The 20,591-nt window shown below is 38.7% G+C and overlaps 1 protein-coding gene across 1 annotated transcript in view; it reads right to left on the reverse strand.

The window, feature by feature from the left end:
• LOC140227533 (serine/threonine-protein phosphatase PP1-gamma catalytic subunit B) overlaps positions 1-12,502 on the reverse strand; it is a 45,573-nt gene extending 33,071 nt beyond the window's left edge. The window contains exon 1 of the mRNA XM_072307934.1: positions 12,318-12,502. Coding sequence (XP_072164035.1) covers positions 12,318-12,372 — 55 coding nt within the window. The 5' untranslated portion in view covers positions 12,373-12,502. The remainder of the gene's footprint in view (positions 1-12,317) is intronic.
• Between the last annotated feature and the right edge of the window lie 8,089 nt (positions 12,503-20,591).

A 20,591-nucleotide genomic window follows, 5' to 3' on the forward strand; every position in this document is an offset into this window, starting at 1 on the left:
CATTATGCAAGACCAACCAGTTAAGTTCTTTACAAAAATGAGTCACAATATACATGCTCATACATTTGTAAGAGCGCTTGCAATCGTTCAGTGTGCGTGGCAAATGCGGAATACTGTGACATCAGAGCAGTGCAATGAAACAAAAACTTTGAGTCAATCGAAAGTTTAACATCAGAGTCAATGGATATTGGTGATGTCAGCTGTGCATATCTCATTTTGCTCAAACAAAATTGCATGGCAGACAGCAACAAAGTACAATGGCACTTTTAATTGCATGTCACTCGCCGGGCAATTGATCAATCAGATCCATACAAGTACATTCTTCTTAGGTGTTGCAAAATACAGTTTATTTCGCCTTTAATCATTTTCAGATTTGTTTGCATGACATTTACATGACAAGTTACAGTGGGAAATAGTTTGTGCATACAACATACTCATATTTACACAGGATATCACCCTCGTGTACAGTACGTAGTAGTGCACACTCACTGCTCAAGATGAGTCAACTGAGATAAATACTGTACATACATACAGTGTTGTACACTGTAAAGTACAGTACTCCCACTCAAGTGGCTCAATCCATGCAGATATAGTCAGTGTTTATTCAAAGAAGTAATTTGACACAAACTGAAGTTACAGGGTACAATGTAGTTTAGACCTACATGTAAGTTATGTAAAATGTACTTTGACAGATGAAAACTCCCAGTAGGAGTAAATTTGGCACCAAAATCACCTTGTTTCTACATATAATGCACTCGTTCCCACTCCCCCCTCCCTCCCAACCCCTCCCCCCCCCCCCAAAAAAAAAAAGAGAACAAGGGGTCAAATGTTTTTCCTTATGGTCTGTGATATACCATGTATACTTTCACTTTCTGCCTGCTTGTCACACTTAACTCCAATAGCTTGTGGCAGCACTGATGTACATTACATGTACACTACATGGCACAGCCAGGGACACTGGTCATGTAACTCTGCCATAAAGTTGTAACCAGGAAACCAGTTGACAATGCTCTCCTTCTCAGGCAGCATTTTTTCCTGTATCAAACACTGACTCACTGAGATAACAACCACCCCCTCAGCCAACTATGTCATTCAAAGCACGACACAGGGCTTTAAATACAGCATCAATATAATTTTACGGCCACCAAATGTAAGCTAGAACTCTTAAAAGAAGACGGAAAAAGTGTCCACAAATATTTGCAAGCACAAACATGAAAGTCACCATTCTTGTGTTTGCTTATAATGGCTGTTTAGCTCTTCTTTACTTAGGAGTCCCCTCCTTCTACATCAATAACTACAAAATTAATGAAGAAAGAAATGTCTATTATTGAATTGTTATGCTTGAAATACCGGTCATTTGCAAAGGATGGGCTAGGTGAGGATCCACATTAGTCTATGTGTAATAAGTATCGTGGTACAATCCAGTAGAAAAAAAACTGTCCCACAGTAAAATTGTGACATACAGTGATGTGTTTTCAGCCCTTTTGATCATCACTGAACACAATACTGTACAACCTTGATGTGTAAAGATAACATATCATTGCAACCAAAACCCGCTGATGAAAAAAACCCAGCATTTTTAAGCATTCTGCAGCTCAGAGGAAATGCTATCAATGCCATAAGACAATACAGTGTATTTTTGCTTTCCACTATTTGCTTCCCAACATGTGTTGTACAGTGACTCATGGGATTAGATGCAACATATGAGTTTCTGTTTAGAAGAAAGCTACTTTCATGACACTGATGATAACCAAATTTAAAAGTTTGAGGAGCGTAGCTCAAGGTCTGTAGACTTTTGCTAGGCAGCATGACACTTTTATCACTGGTAAACACTGAGTAACTGTGAGGTTTACAGGTTGTACACTGAATATTCTCTTTCCTTAACCAATTATTACCGTAAAGTTCCGTGTATGAAACGCACTCGTGTATACATGTAAGACGCACCACTACTTTCGGACCTACTGTAAAATTTCAAAAAAAAAAAAAGTGAAAATTTCCACGCAAATATTGCGTGTGTCATACATATTATTTCAGCTCAAAATTTCCCTAGAATGCAGCATGTATTTGCTCTATTTTTCGTTTCCTTTTATACTTTCTTTTAACGGTATTCATCGGACATCGGCAAAATACGGAAGACGCAAAATGCGAGACTTGTCTCGGTACTCACTTGCTATTGTTTCGCCTTTCAATCGTGGTACATGTGTCATGCATATCGTACTCATGAGTGTACAGTACAATCTTTGCTGTCATACATAGCAGAGGGTGTCTCGCATATTGATGCATGTCAGACTGGAAGGTTCATTACGAAAAATAAGAAAAACATCAACAAGTGTAGCAGAGGGATCATACGGCGAGACGTACGGTGCGTACAGTAATTACACTCACTGTTGTTTCGCCCGGAGGGATTACCAGTAACGTGTGTCTCTTGTAACATGCTTGTATGCACAGTGCTAGCCTTTTGCAAAAGGCAGCTCGCTATAATTTTAGCACACGCACACAGAGAGCAATGGACTTGCACACACAGCGCGCAATGGGCAAGCACGCTCCGATCCGATCGCTGTGTGCACGCGAGTCCATTGCAAGAGCCTCTCTGCAGCTGCTGCCTTTGCAAAAGGCTTGCTATACAGTGTAGATGCTATCCTAGCTGGCCTCGTGAAATGAAGAGCAAAAGAACGACATGGATATGCATGCATGCTTCACACATAGTTCGTATTTACGGTGACATAGTGTCCATCCTACTCCGTATTTTACAGCTTTTGTCTATATGGCCATATTGATGCTAGTACATTGATAAGTTTTACGGTATCGGTAATTTAGTAATGATACCTGTACATCGCGTATTCCAGCTACTGTACTACAATATGTAGGTTGGCTGTTGGTAGCTTGGTAGACTGACATCGGTAGCATACAGCATTGCTGTTACAGCTGTTGTCTATGGCCAGATTGATACATCGTTACTGCACAAGGCCGATGTAAGTTTATCTCGTATTTGCAGCTTTTGTGTGAGTTCAGATTGAAAGATCGCTCATTTATCCGTAAGTTTTAGTGATTGCTTACCTTCCAAACGTCGATGGGCATACATGGCCCCAAGTTGGCCTTATAAAATTGGGTGTACATGACAGATTTTTTTCCGTGATTCGACTGTACCCGTGTATACGATGCACCCCCGATTTTCAATGTTTTCCGACGAAAAAATAGTGCGTCTTATACACAGAACTTTAGGGTACCTACTTGTAGGTGGATAATGGCAAAAAAAAAAAAAAAAAAAATCTTTAAAGGTTGTAATTTTGTACAGTTGGCTATCCCCCACCCCAAGTGTACATACAAAATATTATTTTTTTTATTTTTTTTTTATATATTTCTTAAATGTCACACACGGTAATACAGTGTAAACATTGGTCACATATATAAACTGGGACTTGCTTGCAACATATCATGGCCATGAACCAGCCAGGACTACGGCCAAGAAAAGAGCTTGACTGTCATCCTCACTGCCATCATGTGTCTTGCATGCCCAACCCATTTTGCCCCTCAAAATAGAACTGCCAATCAGAGAAGTTGAGACTTCCTTGCAATATTTTCAGGATGGAAGCGGGAAATTGAGTTGCTGCTATAAAAGTCACTCAAAAGAGGGGACCAGATTTTGGATGAACACGCATTTACTGAAGTGGCTCCTTCATGTTGACTCCATGTACTGCAGGGGTTGCAGTTAACTTTTTTTTTAACTAGCCAGGCGGACTACTTAGAATCAATTTTGATACTGAAGCAATATTTTGGCTAGCCAGACGGACTAGTAACTTCAGAATTTTATGATTTTTAGCTAGTCCGACATGATTTTGGGTGGCCAATGGCCAGCGGACCACCGCCAATTTCGAACCCTGTTAACTGCAATTTTTGTTCCTTGCAACTGCCCTATACTTAAAAACACTGTTGGGAGCTGTAAAGCCACTTTTAGGCTGCAAGTAAAACTTAAAGGGAAGATAAACCCCAAGAACAATGTGGATTGAGTGAAAGCAGCAACATTAGTAGAACACATCAGTGAAAGTTTGAAGAAAATCGGACAATCGATGCAAAAGTTATGAATTTTTAAAGTTTTGGTGTTGGAACCGCTGGATGAGGAGACTACTAGAGGTTATGACGTATGAGTGGACTACAATATCAAGCAAATATAAAGAAAATACTACAAAAATCAATTTTTCATGAAAATTACAAATTCCATCAACTTGATATTGACATATGTTAAGGGTAGCAATTATTCCCCCTGCTTTCTGAAAGCGGTTGGTCCACTGCTCTTTCATAATTCTAGAAAAGTGAATTTTTGTTGAATATCCTTTATATTTTCTTTGTATTGTTGTCCACTCATACGTCATATCCTCTAGTAGTCTCCTCATCCAGCGGTTCCAACACCAAAACTTTAAAAATTCATAACTTTTGCATCGATTGTCCGATTTTCTTCAAACTTTCACTGATGTGTTCTACTAATGTTGCTGCTTTCACTCAATCCACATTGCTCTTTGGGTTTACCTTCCCTTTAAAGGAATGGCATTCATCCATTGCATGTCCATTACACCTGGGGACCTCTGGATCTCCCATGAACAAACTACAGTCATCAATGTACTTACTCATAGTATTAACTTGTATGTAGCTCTACACCACTTTTGGTTCTTGAGAAGATTATAAAAGACTCCTTCTTTTTTTTTTGGGGGGGGGGGGGGGATGGGTGGGACCCGTGGGAGAAATCAAGAACATGGTGCTCATTTGAACAAATTGTGATCCTATCCCCTTACTGATCATTAGGTTTTCAAGAAGAAAATGGAAATGTGCAAATTATAACGTAGGCCCCCATTTGGACACCCCCACCCCCAAGGGGAGCACCCCTGGATCTGCCATGCCCCACCCCCCCCCCCCTTTCAGAAGCATGCTGCCCATTTGAACAAATTGATATCCTATCCCCCTAGGGATGCTACCTGCCAAGTTTGGTGAAAATCTGTCATAAGTTTTTAAGAAGAAGATGAAAATGTAATAAGTTTATGCATGACGCACATCGAACGACAGACGACGCATGAGGGAAGATGCCAGCTAGACGTCGGACTAGGACCCTTGTTAAACATGAAAGGCGGCCCGAGGGCTGCTTTTCATGGCCGGCCCAAGGCCAGCCCAAGGCCAGCCCAAGGCCACTTTGTGGACCATTTACACATCGGCTTTGGGGGCGGCTCAAGCGACGGCCCTCCTCATGGATCCTGTTTACACATGGGCCGGCCTCACGTCACCTTCCCCTACTCTGCCGTACGAGCGCCCTTTAAGTAAACAAATATTTCGCTCTGTGAATTTGGCTTTGATACTTTACTTTAGTCACTTTTGTGTGACCATATACACATAAGAAAAAGCCAAGCTGAAGCCGGGCCCCACTTTTGTGTGACCATTTACACATAGGAAAAAGCCAAGCTGAAGCCGGCCCCAGCTCTGCTTTTTCGTACCGATGTAACAGGGGTCAACGAGCAAGCACAATAGCTCACTTGAGCCTTTGGCTCAGGTGAGATAAAAGGGATGATTTGGCTCTAAAGTACTGTAGGAAAGGGCAGTTCCCAAAGGAGTGCATTGCAATATCATCAAGAAAAATAAGAAACTAGGACTGAAACAAGACCTGGGAATGGTCAAAATTTAGAGTTTTTCCTCCAAATTCACATTGGTTAGGAGGTAAATGTGTAAATGAACTATTGACAGGCTAAATGAAAGTGTGAAACAGTTAACTATTCAATATATACAGTTGTATATTTCTTTCTTTTTTAAAGGGATGGTACAGTATTGGTGGAGATGAGAATTGGGCTTTTAACTTTTTGCGAGATACCAAGAAAACACTTATGATATAGTACAGAGCATACCATTTTAAGAGGAATTCAAAGTTTATTTGATGAAAATCAGGTTTACAATTACTGAAACATCCAAAAACAAAGTAAAACAAAGCGATCGTAATGAAGTGTGGGTCCCACACTTTATTAGAATCGCTCTTTTTTGGGTATCTCATCCATTTCACAACCAATCTTCATCAAATAAACGTTGAATTCCTCATAGAATTACATATGCTCTTTCATGTTTCATTGAGGTTTCTCATTATCTCACCGAAAAAAGTTAGAACCTGAAATTAGGTCTCAACCAAAACTATATGATCCCTTTAAACACAAATTCATCAATAAATGATTTATTTCTTTTTTCTTAAGAACAAAAAAGTGAGGGTGTGTGTGTGTGTGTGCATGAAAGAAGATTATGAAAAATGTGGTTATAAGAAAAGGGTGAAAGAATATAAAGCCTTTAAAATGGCTGGGAAAAGAGGGAAAAGGAAATGAAAGAAAAGATATTAAAACAAAAAAAACCCTGGAAAAATGAAACAAGAGGTTTACAAAATAGAGAGTTAACTTAAAGATAATGGAAGGAAAGAAAGAAGAGAAACTTGCATTACAGAGGAGAACAAGGGAGAGATGGAAAAGCTTGAAAAGAAAAGAGGAAAGCATTGAAGAGAAAAGTACAGACTGAAAACAGAAAAGCACTTGGTAGAATAATAGAATTAGAAATGAACCAAAACAGGATGAAAGCAAAGATGATCAGGAAGGAAAGAAAGAATTGTACGGGTTGAAAGGAAATGAAGACAAGGATTCATTAGAACGACACATACACACAAAATGATATTGGAGAGGACAGAAAGGAAAGACCCTTGTAGTTGGAGGGAGAAAATAACCCATGAAGGAAACACAGAACAATTAGGTAGAAAGTACAGTTAAATAGGAAATTGAGAAAGGTAGACAAGAGGAAAACCACAAAGAAATGATTGATAGGGAGGAAAGGGAAATTTAGGTGTAGATTCTACCTGAAAATGAAAGAAGAAAAGATAGAAAAGAAAGAGAAAGATATACACATTGTAAGTGGCAGCACACACTCATGCACGCCCTCACCGCTTTGAAGCTACAACCGCTAACGCAAGACACGGCCGAGGAAAAGAGAAAAACAATTTTAGCTTTTCAACACCACTATAGAAACAAGAGACCCGTGGATCACGCGCTCACCTGATTATCGCAAGTTCACCTTTCATGCATTCTTGCTGACTCTTACCTGAGAACATTGGAAACTTATGGTGGGGTAACTTTGAGAATGGGGGCATAAGTGTCCATTTACATATTCCATCACACTGGTAAAAATACCTGCCAAGTACACTGTACTTTATAGAATGTTGGATTATGCAGCTTGGGAAAAAAGACTTAAAGCCCTATCACTTTTGATTAGAACTAGAGAAAAATATTATTTAATATTCATTAATTTAGGAGGTTTGGACCCCCTGGGGCCCCCAAGGAAAGTATGGTGCCCATTCAAACACTTTGAGATCTTATGCCTATGGGAATGCTACAGTACTTGACAAGTTTGGTGAAAATCCATTATGTTGTTTTCAGCAAAAAGATGAAAATTTAGGCCGGCATTTGGACCCCCCCCCCCCCCATCCCATCCCGCTTCCTTGGGTCCCAAGGGGGTGGGGGTAGGGAGGGCACCCCTGATTCTCCCATTAACAGACTTGAAACAACAGTAATCAATATACTGACTCATTGTATTAACTTAGCTCAATCACTTCCAGTTCTAGAGAAAATCTGTAAAGATTCCTTACAGGAGGGAGGGGCCCTGGGGCCTCCCAGGTTGGGCCCCTGGGGCCCCCAGGTGGGGCACGGTGCCCAATTGATGGAATTGAGATTCTATCCCCCTATAGGGATGCTACAATGTACCTGCCAAGTTTGGTGAAAATTAGTGATAGAGTTTTCAAGAAAAAGATGAAAATTTACAATTTCGGTCCAAATTTAGGCCCCCTGGGGCCCCCAGGTAGGGCATGGTGCCCATTTGATGGGAATGAGATTCTTTCCCCCTAGGGATGCTACCTGCCAACTTTGGTGGAAATTCATAATGGCATTTTCAAGAAAAAGATGACAATTTGGGCCCCATTAGGACCCCTCCCCTGGGTCGCAAGTGGGCACCCCTGATTCCGCCATGAACAAACTTGAAACTACAGTCATCAATGTACTAATTCATAGTATTAACTTAGCTCTATCATTTCTGGTTCTAGAGAAGAAGATTTTTGAAGATTCCTTAATTTGGGGGGGGGGGGGGGGTTGGGCCCCTCTGGGCCCCCCTGAGCCGAAGTGAGCTAAAAAGCCGCTGTGTAGCTACATTCAGACCAAATGATCGACCCTTAGCATGCGCTGAACGTATTCGTACTGTGATTGTGTACAGAGCAGCATTTCAAGAGATCAAGATTTTCCAATGATTTTCTGACACTTGTAAGTGTTAAAACTCAACGTCTATTCAACTTGGAGACTGATGCAAGTATTTTCGGTTACTGAATAACAAGGGTGAGTTTGTGCATGCTTGGAGATCATTTGACAAACAGGTGCGAATGTACACTAGCAACGTACATTGATTTTCAGTTGCAAACGTACAGTTGTACACTGATTTTCACATTTAATGAAGGGGTCTTACTAGATTATTACTAAATTTTGTAATCTTTGAACCTCAATTTGAGATATGTGAAGTCCTTTTAGTTTTAGTGACAAGGAAAAGCCAAGGTTGGAAGGGCGTATGATGTACTATGACTACCGGTATGTAGTGGACTATGTCGCCATGGTCGCTAAAGTCTTTTCTACCCGAGCCGCTGGGGTATACTTGCCAGTATGCAGACTTCACCAGTATGTATCTAGTTATGTATGGTATTAGTTTATATTACCAGACAGCATGGTAATTCCAGATGCGCACATTTCTGCGTACCAATGACATTCAATGCGCCCAGGACTTTGTAGACTAGCCTCATCCTCACAAAGCTTTGTATGGACCAAAATCACAAAAAAAGCAACACAAAAATGAAAAAACCCAAAGATTCTTAGTAAGAAATTCACATTTCACCTCAAATTTAAAAAAAGATGTCAATCTATAAGATTTTAATGTGTGAACTGTTTGGAATATTCATGTTAGACATTTTACCGTAAAATATGAAATTTAAGCCTCCTTTTCTGATATTTTCTGTGCTGTCCGCTCGGTAAAAATGTGGACTGTGTACGGCAAGCTGCCCAAGATTCGACCATGACGCCGTCCAAAATTCGACCACCTGCTACATGTAAAACCTACATGCGTTTGTGTGCAGTTGAATTTTGGCACGGCGAGGGAGGGCGAACCATGGCATTTTTGCTGTACGATTAATCGTGGGTGTGAATTGTGATTCTAATGCGAGAATCAATGCTTAAGACATCGATTATTCTACTACGAAAATCGTGTCCGGAATTATAATGCGATATTTCACCGCACTAAAAGACAAGTTTTTGGAGACCCGTCGAAGTCTAGAGTCGGGGCACCAGTTTGCTGCAGTGGTCCAGTTTGCGGCACCCCTAGGAATATCTAACCATATCTTCAAAAGTATAAGGGTATTTTTTCTTTTAAATTGTTTTATTTGAAGAGCAACTGGAGAGCTTTCTTTTGATACCAGAATCATGAAATAACTTGGATGATGGCCTTCATAATTCTAATTCAAACTGTCTGTGTCATGCTGTTTTTAAAAACAGCATGACATAGTATGACTTAACAAAACGTTAAGATTTTGTTCTGTTGCTAGGCAACCATCCCTTGTTTGTATCTTTATACAAAATCTTACTACGAAAAGAGGCCTGGCATGATAAGGATTCTGTGTGTAACTGTGTTAAATATTCTAAAATTCATTTCCTTTGTCAGTTTCGAGGATTGCAACAGTGACCAAAATGTCGGGGATGGGTTCGGTTTGCGGCACCCCTCTGGGATTTACACACATAGTGCTATTTTACATGTCAAAATGGGTGGAAATTGATGAAATACATGCGATCTTGAAAAACTATGAAATCGTGAAGGATCGAGATAATGAATCCAAATAAAGTGTTCTAACAAGCTGAAAACTAGTTGGACCATCAAAAAATATTTGGTTTCTGCAAAATTTTAATGTTTGAAGAAATCAGGGGACATTTTTGTGTGGGGTGCTGCAAACTGGAACCCCCTGCTGCAAACTGGGTCCTCTTGGTGGTTGCAAATTTTCTGCAGAAAATTGATTATTATGGCTAGATAGGGAGTAGGGTAATTGTCCACCACACAAAATTGTGATGCAGTGTCAAGAGGCCTTTTCGGTAGGCCTACCTCTTCCAATAAAAAAAAAAAAAAAAAAAAATTAATTTCTGTTGCCCGTTTTACCAGAATACTACTAGAACATACCCTTGAAGAAAAGGCCTTAACCTGCTGCAAACTGGGTCCGCTAGATCTAATCTATAGGGTCTACAATCCTTCCTAGTAGGGCGTCTGGTAGATTTTTTGTAATTGGAGAAATACACGTCATTTCACACAAAAACATACATATCCATAATGTCCATAGTTAACATAATACATGTGCAAAATTTCTCACCATAATCATAAATAATGGTGAAGTTATGAGCAAATAAAAACAGGGTATTTTTCATCCTCATGCTGTTAAAACCTTGGCGAAAAAGTGGGTCGCGAGCGTAATGAAAATTCACTGTCAAGCGCACTCCAGTGGGCGGAGCTATTCACTGCGTTTATCACATTCAAAGCGCGCGTGTTTCTAAGGCTAAGCGCGCATCCTTGTCAGCTAGCACACACCTACCCAGCTAGCTGTGCGAGGCCTGCTTCAATCCCGCGGCACGCACTTGTACTTGCACTCGCACGCACTGGTTTTCTCTGTGATGTCATACAGTAATACATGCATGCCAGCAATACATATTTGCATGGTACTGCACTATCGCGCTAACTACCGTACTGCACTTACGGTTAGCTGGGAAAATATTGTACCCATGCATGCAAAACCGACTTGACTGTTCTGGAGCTCCGCGTAAGTGCGCGCCGTAACCACAAGTCATGGCGTGTAACTACGTGTCTAAGACTTGTACAAAATTTTTTAAGTTGTAGGCCCCGCCTCGCTTAGTTCGCTGATGCTGTTACTACGCTGACAGGGTATCTTAATCGCTATTTCGCAGGTTCATCCTATAATTCCTACTGACTAAGCGAAAAACCAATGCTATTTTTGGATTCAGCACCGTTGAATCCTCCTAACAGTTACACCAGCCTGGCCAGTTTCATAGTCGGACAGAACAGCTGAGTTATAGCAATGTTTAGGCTTAAATCTGAATTTACGTAGCAATATGTCTTGATATCTGAACTCGGCCTAGGATGAGAAGAATGAGACTCAATTGAGAGTCAGACCACCACAAGCTTTCACATGATACCAAATTTATGGGGATTTGTTCCCGGGATGAACCCGCGAAAATGCCAGAAAGGTGATTCTAAGCCAAACAAAATTGTGGGTCCACTTTTCGACCAAACACGCGCCCTACGTTTGCCCACGCCCACTGCCCAACACGCACTGAACGCATCTGGTAGTCGTATGTTTATTTGAAAATGCTAGCGCTTTTGCAACCAAAATGTGACTTTCGTGATATAGATCTATGTATCGAAAATAATATGGTAGGCCTAGATTTCTCTAGGGGAAAAAAAAAATGTTTTAATTTGCAGTAGGATCTAGTTTGATGCTCTGCAAATGCATAGAAAACCTAGAGACCTTGGTCAACAAAGATGACTTGTGAATTCGCGACTTGTGCGTGAATTTTGAAGGGGATGACAAAGCGCATCGCGCTATCGGTAGGCGCCCTATGAACAAGATGAATGTTACGTTCTATTTTTAAAAAAAAAAAAAATCAGAATAATTTTCGTGATTTTGCTGAATTCATAATTTTCAGGACTTCGTGAATAACTGGGGCAATTTTTGGCCCAAATTTCATCCTCTCAGTACGAAATTCAGAGCCATGAAAAAAAAAAAAAAAAGCGTCTGGTGATACGATCCACTCTCCTACAACCCAACCCTATTCAAATTAATCTAACGCCGTGCGTAGGCCTATGCCGAACCTTACTTCCCTCAATGAATGAAAATGAATGGGGCTCTGCCTCTAGTTTCTACGTCCTCTTCGGTTGTTGGGTAATGAATGTCGAAAAGAATATGACGTCGGGAACAATCTAAATGCCAGACGTCAAACCAGTTAAACAGTTTATGTGTCCCTCTCAGTCTTGTTGCCACATATGGGCACGGAAAATTGCAATGAACATTAAAATCTTGTCGGTCTAACTTGTCACTTTAATGGGTAGAGTATTCTAACAATCAACACAAACTCGTCAACCATTGAATGCGATTGGATATTCGGCCGGTCTCAGCACCGGCTCCCCAGCAACAAAATCGAAAATAATCGGGAACGACTAGCGATACATACCTTCCAATAGCCGTGTTATTATATTGTCTACGTTTACTTTCTCCGCCTCAGCCATTAGATATGTCTATCCAATAAGTATTGATGTTGGATTTCTGGCATAAGATGTTACGATGGTCTTGGATGAGCTGGATTTAACTTTGGAGAATTTTCGAATCCTACTTCTTCCTCCTCCTTGAATATGGCGGCGGTTAATACATACGATTAAGTGCGCGCGTGCTGCGTTACTGCGGCGCAATTTATATGTACTGAAATATTACGAACTGCGATCTTCGTTCGTCATTTCTATGGTGTGCGTATGTGCGTGCGAACGTACTGATGAAAAGCAGGGCTTCGTTTTCTTGAGCTACAGTATCCCAAAGGACCCAAAAAGTGCATCTGAGCCCATCCTTTTCCTCTTCCTTCGACCTCTTCCCCTTCTCGATCCTTGTCCTTCTCCTTCTTCTTCCTCCTCCTCATCTTCTTCTTCTCCTTCTGCTTCTTCACAAATCTTCTTCCTCTTTTTCATTTCTTCATCTTCAGCACTTCCTCCTTCTTTTTCTTCTTAATTCTTCGTCTTCTTCTACTTAATTCTGCCTTTGTTCTTCTCCTTTGTCGTTGGGGATTATAATTAATTCATATAAAGCTCATCAAATAGTTCAAAAAAATCAGTCGATTTTAAAGTAACAATAATAATTTCGTCGAATTATCGTTTAGTAGTAAACAACTAAATGTCCATTGTTGGCAAGAGTTGCTTATTAAGAATATTCTCAACAAAAACAGAGTAAAGGAAAGTAAGGTAAAGAACTTGTGAAGTAAAAAAGTGTGAAAAGTATATAAAGATCTCTGATATTTGCACATGAGAGACAACAACTCTCTCGCAGTACATCTTGTTTTTAATCAAAATGAATGACTGAGAAGCTTTTCATCAAGCCAAGTTTTTTGCATCATTGGAGTGCTGGTTACAAGCAAAACAAAACTAAACAAAATTTGTCCTTTATTTTGAAGGACTATAGTATGAATAACCCCCCCCCCCCAAAAAAAAAAAAAAAAACCAAAACAAAACAAAACAAAAAACGAAGATTTAATGGCCTATTTACAACTTTAAAACAATTTAATCTTGGGAAAAAAATGACGGTGAGTGATGCAGGGAATGAATGCAATGGGACATCCTCTGAGTAAAATCACTATTAATTCTTCTACCATAGTTGAGCAATGAGTGATATAAATGAATTTGACGCAAGTTTGTGGCCTCCTTGTTCTCAGAAGCTTATCGGTGATACTCATTGTGGTATTGTACCTGATGCGTACCATTGATAATGATGCCTGATTCACCCGTCCAATCACTGACAATGGGCTTAGAAAAAAAGGATCCAGAGTATGATATTGTATATAATTCGATCCAACTGTTCCTTTACAAAGATTAGATATCTCCTCTTAAGTTGCCTGAAAATGAAATTCTTTTCATTTCGTTAATTTAATTTTCAAGAGAGTATGACAGTGTTCAAACTTATCACGGGGGAAAAACAATAATCTAAAAATAAAATACATATTGTCAATACGTCTAAATATTATTTAAAAAAACACCATGAATTGAGGAAGAAATAGAAAAACGTTAAGGCCTATAAACATGCTATTTACTGCGCAATGTTGGAAATGGAGGGGAAGCTAAAAGCAGAACTTGTGATTATGCTTCCCCCTCCCCCCCCCCAAAAAAAAAAAATAATGACAATAAAAGATAAATAAATAAATGAGAAAAATTACTAAAGTGAACACTGAACATTGACTGATGTATAACAAAGCCAATATGGTAATATTGTATCATAGATCAAGAGACACAGAAATAAACCCCCACTGCTTTTCTTTTAGTTTCCAGTATACCCTAGTTTCCATTACTCATTGTGAATAGAACAGGGATATACGGTTATTTTACTTCTTTTTTAGGGGATGATGATTCGCAATACACAGTTATTATGTAACAGATTGATTATGTCGTAACTGTTCCTGCAAGCCCGACAACACGTCAGCGAGATGATAATGGTTACACTGATTACAAACTGACGCACTGAACATTATCATTGCGTCAGATGATATCGCAGTGCAGGATGTGTATACCTCATTTTGATATCGATGTCTTCATAGACAAAAATCACTGGGATTTCACAATTTATTACACTGGCGTTATTAATACTATGCGATGTATGTCACAAACCGCGTTCCTATAATGGTGGCAATATCACTGCTATACCAAGAAGATATTAATACCTCCTCTTGGCAATACGGACCCAAAGAGATAATACACTCAGATATTACTTAGTGTATATATGAGTATTACACTTTGCCAAACACTATAATTACTGTCATCCCAAAAGTAAAGCGGCATTGCTCCCTCTACGTTGTTTGTTGCTACATCTTATCACAGGACAGGATCTTGTGTATACTATACTACTCGACACAGTCCTGGGGGCATTTCATGAAGCATTTTGTCCGACAAGTATTATGTCGGACAAATTTGCCCTCAGCCAATCAGATGCAAGGACTTCAGTAGCTTAAAACAGTTTGTCAGAAAAAAAATATCCGACCAAAATGCTTCATAATTGCCCCCCTGTTGTTGGTTTTCTGCGATGATCACATGGCGGATAAGACCAGTGACGTTGGACGGATTATGTGGTGATGGTGGTGGTGGTGGTATTCGCGGTGGTGGTGGGGGTGGTTGAAGTCAGTGACCGGGACGGGAGATTGGCAGGCAGTGATTGAGATGGTAATAATCGATAATGATGATGGTGGTGGTCATGATAACGACGACGATGAAACATTTCTTGGTATACTTTGGGGAAAGAAACAGAAAACGAAGATTGCGATTGAAAAAAACAAACACCAAACAAACAGGCACTTCAATCAGGGAGGTGGTCCCACCTCCCTGCTTCAACACTGGAAGGTCCTAGCATGGACCTAATATAACATGGACTATTCACGGCAGTCTTTCTTTGATGTAATGACAAATAATCACATCACATCACAGTCAACAGTGACAATGCTACTAGTAAGTGATCTCTATTCAGAGTTTTGTCATCATAGGCCTACATATTCATCACTGCCAGATCCAGTGATCCAGATCCAGATCCAGCCAGGAACTTCAGCGTCTGTTTTCTTGTATCTTGTATCATCTTGCACCGCCGGCGCCACGTTTTCAAAAGTGTGTGTGTGTGGGGGGGGGGGGGGGGGGCACTCCGGGTTTCATCAGCTTAAAAGGGGGAAGACCCGCAACTTATGCTGCCATTTCCGGGTTTCTTCAGCTGACAAGCCTAAGACTTTATCGCGCTCACATGAGTTAGGGATAGAATAGCCTAGACGGTATACAGTTATGGTTTATTGAGAAAAAATATTGATATCCCCTTTGGCTTTATTGCGAAAATACAACAAACCTACACATAATATTATTATGCATCGAAAGTGATATCTTGAACATATTTTAAATCACGGTTCCCTAAACTGAACCTTTATGTTGCATTTCTAATCATGATCACGAGAGACTCGGCAGTATGGCCTTATGATGGAAGAAACAAATTTTAATTCGAAACATTAATATTGAAGGAATGTATGATAAAAATTTATATAAAAAATAATGCATTTGACATCAAAAGAATATTACCACGTCACCCCTTTTATGTGGGGATTTATCTACTCGTATCAAAAAGTTTTGTTGATTAGATTGTGTTCAGAACTTAACCCCTCTCTGCTCTCTCTCTCTCGACTTTGCGAGGGTCAGTTTATTTTGCTGTCAGATTACTAGTACTTAGAGTCGTGTCCATTTTCTGTTTAAAAAAGTATTTTTCTCCTTTTACAAAATGAAACCATAGATAAACTGATTTAAAATTCAATATGCTTGGTCTTCTGTTGACATTTTTGTAATGTGAGTGCTCTAGTCCATAATCCCTTTGTGCATGCGGTTTTGTTGTTGTTGTTGTTGTTGTTGTTGTTGTTTTTTTTTTTTTTTTTTACGTGCTGAATAAGATGAAAATGTCAGCGCGAAAATTCCTTTGTGCGCGCGGTTAAAGTTTGAAAGTTTGAAAGTTTATTTACTCACAACCCAAACTCTGGGTATCGGAGTCCAATGAAAAACATATAGCACATTATAATATCAATAAATAATAATTGCAAATAACTCTGAAAAGTGTACAAAACAACTATAAAAAAATATAAGAATGAAATGCGATTGATGAAAAGAAAAGAAAATGTACAGAAATATACAATATATGAAGAGTTTGTTTGCAAAAACCGATAAGTCCATATTTGCCAAATGGAGATATTTGCGATTAAAGGTCAAGAAAAATAAAGAGAATAATAAGACATTTTTTGCTTCTTTTGACCATAACTTCAAAAATATACCTTTATATGTAGTGACCAATATATCATTTAAAAGGTATTATTTTGTACTTTATGACAGAGCTCGTACTTCAAAATCTTCAAAAATGGACTTATCTGTTTTTGCAAACAAACCCTTCATATACACGATGGTGAAAAAAAAAACCCCAAAACAAAACAAAGAAAGGGAAATATGACGAGAGAGAGAGAGGAGAGAGAGAGAAGGGATATGGAGGTGAAGAGGGAGAGTGAGAAGGACACAAGACTGGTGAATTAACAAAAGATATAAGAGTGACTTTTGGTTCAGGAAAAAAAATAGAAACAGAAAAAAGAAAAACGTAAAGACATAATGGAAATGAATTCATACGCTAAGTGAACAAGAATGAATTAGGAAACGCAGTAATATTTTTTAAAGTATTTCTTTCGTTGTTCATTAAAGAGTCTACACTGAAAAAGGTAGTGAAATTCATCACCAATTTTCTTTTCATTACAATGGGTACAAAATTTTTCGTTTCTTGGAATCTGATTGTATCTGCCAGAAACAATTGACAGTTTGCTGTTTATGATTAGCGCAACGGAATTTACATAGATTTTTTGCCTGTGAATCATTAAGGTGTCGAAAATACTTTTCAAAATGAAGATCCTGCTTAAAAATTCGATAATTTAAACATTGAGAATTTTTGTCTAGATTGCTATGTCACTCTTGTTTATATAATTTAATCTGGTACTAACTAAACTTTTGAAGCCAGCTAAAGTGAGATGTGATGCTTGGCTGTTCCAAATTGCAGTTAGACCTAAGTTGTTAGATATTTCTTTTATCCTAATTACCCATGTCATCGAATTTTCTTGCCTCGCCGATAAAACATATTGAAAATTATACAAAACGTGCGCTATCTTTGACATAAAAAACTGTTAACAAGTTTAAACCAAAACATTAACATCCGAAGGGTCACTGTTTTTTGTAATCTATCTTTACCTATTTCTCCGTAAACCATATCAATTCGGAGTTCGCTTATGTAATCCAAGAAGTTCCTTGCAATATCTACAAAAGAAAGTTTCAATTTGGGCGAGGTCTTCAAAACCCCAAATTTCACTGCCGTAAAGCAAAATAGGCATGATCAAATGTTCAAATTGCTCTAGTTTTACGTCGATTGGAAGGAGGAGAGGTAAAATTTTACTTTTCATGGAATACAACGCTCTTTTGGCTTGGGTTACTTGTTTGTTTATAGCTTTCTTAAGATTATTATTATAATTGAACGTCGTTCCTAAGTAAACATAATCATCGCAGACACAAATTTTGTCATCTCCGAAAAGAAAGGTAGGAGCTGTTCTAACTTTTCCAGGGGAAAAATAACTATCTTAGTCTTAGCAGTATTAACGGTCAGATGCCACAAATGGCAATAATCAAATAACACATCAAGAGCTAACTGGAGTTCCTCAGCATTTTCAGCCAACACAATCGTATCATCTGCATATAGTAATGTGAATAAATCAACAAACATATTCACTTCTTCGGTAGAACACGTTTCATTGATACCTGGCGAAAGAGAATCCAGGCCAGGGTATCTCTGAGACAGAAATGACGAAAAATCGTTTAAATACAACGAAAATAATATCGGTGATAAATTTTCGCCTTTTTTCCACCTATGTTACTCTTTAAAAAATCTGATTTAGAATTGCTATAAAAAAACGCAGGATTTTGACTTTCTATAGATATCCTTAACGACCCGGAGTAATTTACCATTAATCCCATGGTCAAACAATTATTTCACGTTAACCACAGTGAAGATCTATCAACCAAATCGAATGCCTTTTTGTAATCAACAAAAGCTGTATACACCCTTTTCCTTCTCTGTAAATAAAAATCAAGAATAGCATGTAATGAAAATACATGATCCATAGTTGAATATCCGCATCTAAAACCAGCTTGTTCCTCTCCTAACAGGCATTGTGATTCTACAAACAAAGTATGCCGTGAATAGCTTCCCAACACAGCTCAATAATGTAATACCTCTGTAGTTGTCAACACAATCTCGTGAGCCCTTCCCTTTATACAATGGTTTTATTAAACCGTTTACCCAATCTGTTGGGACAATGCCACTGTTGAATACAAGATTAAATAATTTGGTTATCAACTTGACCAATTTTTTTGAACTATTCTTCAGAAGTTCATTCAAAATCAAATCAAGGCCTGGTGCCTTGTTATTCTTAAGTCGTTTCATTTGATTGACAACTTCCGATATTTCAATCTCTCTGTCTAATTCTTCATTTGACATACCATTAAGCAGTGCTTCAATACCAGCATCATAAGATCGTACGTTACCACTACCCAAACTTTTAAAATGATCATAAAAATCATGCGATGATAGTTCTTGAGATGTTTCACAGTATCTATTCTTCCTATTAATCAGTTTCCAATAATCTTTCGGATTTGAACTTTTAAATTCCTTAACGCTGAATTTAATTGCCAGGTATGATTTTGCTTCTTTAAATGGATAACATTTTTGTACAGTTTACTTTTACGTTTCATTTCACTCTCACTATGATCAGTTTTTAGTTCGACGGAAGACATTTCTTGCTTGTATAAAATCTTTTCTTTCATCAGAACATTCCTTATCAAACCAAGGATTTGCGTGAAATTTGTTTCGGCGTGCCTTGAAATTCTTTGCTTTAGACTAGCTCAATAACCATATTACACGCAACTGCAGCATCTAAATAGATATTACGTATAGATTACCAGCGATCTTATCAATTTCACTTTGAGAGATGTTTACTTTAGCAAGTGTCTCTATGTAATCTATTGATGCAAGTATTTCTGCATCATAAAAATTTTGAACGAACATTTTCTTTTCTTATCCTCCCATTTGATCTTGATTGACTTTTCATCATTACAATTACCTATCCGTCTGCACTAAAAACATTATAATTTTCAGTAGACCTTTCTACAGCATGAGCAAATTTATGGACAATTTCGAGTGAAATCGGACAGTGTTTGTCTGATAGAAATTTATCAAACGTACCAAACCGATGGCGAAATTTTCAATTTTCAATTTGGTGAAATTCGGAAAAGTGCGGCGTACGCAGCACGGCGCAGGATCAGCTGTCTAGACGTGTGACGCGCAGAGTTCCTGGAAAGTTGGGTCAATGAACTTTGCAGGCTTTGTCACAGGGCATTTGCAATGTGCATTTTATACGTAAAGCAGTGTGGATCCTGAGGCCTGGCAGTGGAAATGGCAACTTATGTTGATATCATTTCATGGTTTTAGTTTTTGAATGTTGATGCTTTTCCCGACTTGCGTGTTTGGTCATCGGGATATATAGGCTTAAAATGTGTGCCACAGGTTTATTTTTCATTATTATCGATAATACAGCAATGTCATGTGAGGTGCTGTACACAGGCTTATACCACAACAGTGACATAGGCTACCTAATTATCACAAATTTATATATAGGCCCAATATTGCCCCCCCCCCCAAAAAAAAAAAAAAAAAAAAAAAACTTCTTAATTGATATTGTTTATGATTGTTAATGCCAGCAGCTGTATCAGGATAATTCAAGTATCATGTAATGTCTGCGAAATGAAACATACAGAAACAATAGTTATCATTTATACGATTTAAATATTGTAACTAGGACCATGGACCTAATAGTTAATACACATGGACATTCATCGTATCGTTGATTAATTCATGCACCCGTACATCTCAAAAGCGCCACAAAGACATTTTTAGCATGCTCCACTGCTTTGATCCCATGATCGTCACCGCCAGCAAGCCGGGAGAAGAACAAGACGGAGATTCGAAAATCTCTATGCGCAGAAGAAAATAACTCACAAAAATCAAGTAAAGTGAATGTGCAGTTGTGGTGTATATGTTAGGAAATCATACTTCAAACAATTTCGCTTGGGAGAAGCAGGCAGTTTTTAAAAGAAAG

Source organism: Diadema setosum, chromosome 4 (assembly GCF_964275005.1).
Source record: "Diadema setosum chromosome 4, eeDiaSeto1, whole genome shotgun sequence".
Lineage (NCBI taxonomy): Eukaryota > Metazoa > Echinodermata > Echinoidea > Diadematoida > Diadematidae > Diadema > Diadema setosum.